Here is a 4,669-nt window from a genome sequence, read left to right as displayed (position 1 = left end):
ATTATTATAATATTAAAGCTAATATTAGTATCATATAATTATTATGATTACTATTATTATCATTATTATGAATGCGATATAAAAGATGACTAAAAGCTAGTAAACAAATCGATTAGAAAATAATGAGTATGTGTATCATGATGAAATTAAAATATTGTAAGATATTGATTTAAGAGAAAAATATCGATTTCATTATTTTTATCATTATTATTATTAAAAATATCATTTATATTAAAACTATCATTTTTATTAAAATTATCATTTTTAATAGAAATATCATTGTTATTATAAAATATCATTATTATTATCATTTTAGTATTATTAATAAAATTATTATTACTATTATTATCAAGAATATTAGAAAGTATCGTTATTATTAAGATTATCATATTTGTTAGAAAATGTATTCATTAAAATTATCATTTTATGAATATTATTAGAAATGGGGGTTTTGGGTTTGGTCCTAGAAATGAAGAAGGGAGCTCAATCCTTGAGTTTTCCATTGCCCACGAGTTGGTTGTAGCTAACTCTTTTTTCAAGAAGAGGGATGCTCAGTTAGCCACTTTTTATAGCCGGGGCCGTTGCACCCAGATTGACTTTTTGCTCCTTCGTAAAGGGGAACTTAGGACATGTAGGGACTGTAAGGTCCTTCCAGCATATACGTGCTCCTCCCAGCACAGATTGTTGATCAATGACCTAGTTACCCGGGGAAGAGTTCGTAGGAGGGCTAAGGTTGTGCAACATAGAATCCTTTGGAAGAGGCTACATGGAGCGAAGGCAGAGACTTTTAGAACGACTGTTGCCGATAGATTAAGTGTAGAAGGGGATAACGTAGCCCCTGCTCACGTTGACCAGTTATGGAACCGTATGGCGTCCACTATTAGAGAGGTGGTAAAAGAAGCTTTAGGGGTGGCATTAGGGACATCGAGAGCCCATAAGAGCAATAGAGAATCGTGGTGGCTTAGTGACGATGTCCAAACGAAAGTCGCCTTAAAGCAGACGAGGTTTAAGGAGCTTATTACTTTTAGAGCAGGGACACCTACAGAGAGAACTAGAGTAGAAGAAAGATATAAAGAAGCTAAAAGAGAAGCAAAGAAGGCCGTAGCAATTGCAAAAGACAAAGCTTATGAAGATTTATATAGGAAGCTAGACTCTAAAGAGGGAGCCAATGACATATATAGAATAGCTAAATCTAGGGAGCGAAGAGGCAGGGACTTAGTTAGCGTCAAATATATCAAGGATGAAGCAGGTCAAAGTATAGTGAGAGAAGACCTTATTAAGAAAAGATGGGAAGAGTATTTTGCATCCCTTTTTGGTAGGGAAAGAACAGAGCGGAACGGGGAACTCCACGAGGTTCGTGAATACCAAAACAACTATTTCTGCACGAGGATTAACCAGGAGGAAGTTAGATCAGCCCTACGAAAGATGGGGAGAAACAAAACAGTAGGACCAGACCAAATCCCGATTGAGGCGTGGAGGTGCCTAGGAGGCGATGGGTTAGATGGTTGACAAACCTTTTCAACACGACGTTTAGAAGAGCAAAGATGCCTATGGAATGGAGACTCAGTGAGGTCATACCCATTTACAAGAACAAGGGAGATGCACAAATATGTAGTAATTACAGAGGCATAAAGTTACTTAGTCATACTATGAAGCTTTGGGAGAGAGTGATTGAGACGAGGCTCTGACGCGAGACAAAGGTTTCAGAGAACCAATTCAGTTTCATGCCAGGACGCTCGTCAATGGAGGCAATTCACATCGTTACAAGCCTTATGGATAAGTATAGATAAAAGCAAAAGAACCTACACATGGCGTTCTTAGACCTGGAAAAGGCTTATGACTGTGTCCCGCGCGAGCTGATTTGGAAGACTCTTAATGCTAAGGGTGTCCCAAGTAGATATATAAGAACTATTAGAGATATGTACGACGGGGCGAAGACTCGCGTATGCATGACAGTAGGAAACACAGAGTTTTTCCTGTAGAGGTAGTTCTACATCAGGGATCGGCACTTAGCCCATATCTTTTCGCTTTGATCCTATACGAACTAACTAAGAGGATATAAGAGGACATCCCATGGTGCATAATATTCGCCGACGATATTGTTTTAGTTTCGGATTCCCAGGATGTGCTTAACAGAAGGCTAGAGCAATAGAGGACTGCACTAGAAACAAATGGCCTACGGATTAGCAGACCTAAATCGGAGTACCTTAGATGCGATTTCAAGGCGAGCGAAGAAGAACAAGAGGATTTAGTGGATGTCAGAATTGAGGATCAGATTTTACCTCCTGAATAGTCCTTTAGATATTTAGGCTCGATGCTTCACAAATCGGGAAGGATAGATGAGGACGTGACGCATCGTATATGAGTAGGATGGTTAAAGTGGAGGGCAGCGAAAGGGGTGTTGTGCGACAAGAAGGTACCCCTTAAATTGAAAAGGAAATTTTTAAAGGTGGCAATCAGACCGGCCATGTTGTACGGATCAGAGTGTTGGCCAATGACGAAAGCCCAAGAGAGGAGAATGGAGGTGGCAGAAATGAGGATGCTTAGGTGGACGTGTGGCAAGACCATGCTAAATATGATGCCAAATGAAGTTTTTAGGGAGAACTTGGAAGTTGGGAACATAACCAACAAGTTGAGAGAAGGACGACTTAGATGGTTCGGGCATGTTATGAGGCGCCCACTTTTAGCCCCAGTTAGGAGAGTCAAGACCCTCGTTGTTGGGGGCATAAGGAGAAGGGGTAGACCAAGATGTAGGTTGGAGGATAGAGTGAAGCTTGACATGAAGGAGCTCTTATTGACCGAGGACATGACTTCTGATAGGAATTTATGGAGGAGTAGAATTAGAATAGATGACTAGGTTCTACATATGGTTTTTTATTTTATATATTTATATTATATTTCTTGCCTACTTGCTTGTGTGCACTTCATATATGTTTTTTTTTTCGTGGGACTTTACGTATATATAATATATCTATACTTATTGTAGCTTATTCACATGCTTTATTGCACTTTATGGTTATATGTTTGTATTACATTATATAGCTATTAAATTATACGTACTTACATATCACATGTTTTTATGCTAACATAGTATACTTATTTGTCTATGCCTACATAGTATACCATCTATTTTATACTGCATATTATACCTACATGCTTCTTACCAACATGTTTACGTATACTTATTGTACTTACATGACTTGTTATACTTACTTATTTGACACTCACATATTTTACTTATATGCTATATTACATTATATTGTTATATGCTTTATTTACCTATACATATCGTATTGGAGTATACATTATTCATGGTGAAGTTTATATTTTATCAACTTTACTTGTTTATTTTTTATTTCACATATCGGTTTTCATGGTTCTTTCTGGTCGGAGGTCCCTAGGAAGCAGCCTCTCTACTCTACAGAATAGGGAGGGACGACTTGCTCTACCTGGGTATCAATAGGTATCCGTGGGTGGAGGAATGACTTCCCTTTTACTTTAGGGTAGAGAAAATGACTGTCTACATCTAACCTCCCCCATACTCCACTTCAGTGGAATTGGGTATTGTTGTTGTTGTTGTTGTTGTATTTATTGTTAAAATTATTATTATCATTAATAAAAATAAATAATTATTATTAAAATAATTAATATTATTATTATTACAAAATAATACAACTTTTGTTCATTAGTATTATTATCAATATTATTTTATCAAATAAATATGTGATACAAAGATATTTTTATCACACGTAATATAATTACATTAATAATACATACCACTATATTTTTATGATATTAAGTGAACTTAATAAATTTTATTACTTGAGATATATAAAAATATATTTTTATCATATATAAATTTTTATTTATTAATAAATGATTTGTATTATTTACTTTAATAAAATCGGATAAATATATTTAAATATATAAAACGACTATGTTTAAGTTATATAATAAACATGTATAGATTTTGAAAGTCATTTTGGGTCAAGGTAATTTTTTTGTTGATTTTTGCATATCGATCTCGAGCATTAGGATTGTGATACACTATGACCTGACCTAAATTGTTAGAAAGATATTGACCAACATATAAATATATATAATTAATATAGGTTCGTGAATCCGAGATCAACCCTGCACTTGTTCAGTGCCGTCATTTGCATTATTGCTACGAACTACAGTATTGTGAGTTTCATTTGCTCCCTTTTTAAATGCTTTTGCAATATATTTTTGGGACTGAGAATACATGCGCTGCTTTTATAAATGTTTTATGAAATAGACACAAGTAATCGAAACTACATTCTATGGTTGGATTATCGAAATCGAATATGCCCCTTTTTAGTCTGGTAATCTAAGAATTAGGGAACAGATACCCTAATTGACGCGAATCCTAAAGATAGATCTATCGGGCCCAACAAGCCCCATCCAAAGTAACGGATGCTTTAGTACTTCGAATTTATCATGTCCGAAGGGAGTCCCGGAATGATGTGGATATTTTATATGCATCTTGTTAAGGTCGATTACCAGGTGTTCACCATATGAATTATTTTTATCTCTATGCAGTTTGCGAAATGCCTGATATGAGATGTATAATTATGAGAAATGGAAATGAAAATCTTGTGGCCTATTAAAATTATAGAAATGATCGATTATCATAAACTAATGAACT

At 35.4% G+C, this 4,669-nt stretch overlaps 1 protein-coding gene across 1 annotated transcript; it reads left to right on the top strand.

The window, feature by feature from the left end:
• The first annotated feature begins 426 nt into the window (after nt 1–426).
• On the top strand, nt 427–1,509 carry LOC139854249 (uncharacterized). The gene has a single exon (XM_071843564.1). It carries the CDS (start codon nt 427–429, stop codon nt 1,507–1,509), a length of 1,083 nt encoding a protein of 360 aa, XP_071699665.1.
• Nucleotides 1,510–4,669: the final 3,160 nt, after the last annotated feature.

Source organism: Rutidosis leptorrhynchoides, chromosome 6, assembly GCF_046630445.1.
Source record: "Rutidosis leptorrhynchoides isolate AG116_Rl617_1_P2 chromosome 6, CSIRO_AGI_Rlap_v1, whole genome shotgun sequence".
Taxonomy (NCBI): Eukaryota; Viridiplantae; Streptophyta; class Magnoliopsida; order Asterales; family Asteraceae; genus Rutidosis; species Rutidosis leptorrhynchoides.
This window is presented reverse-complemented; position numbering and strand designations above follow the sequence as displayed.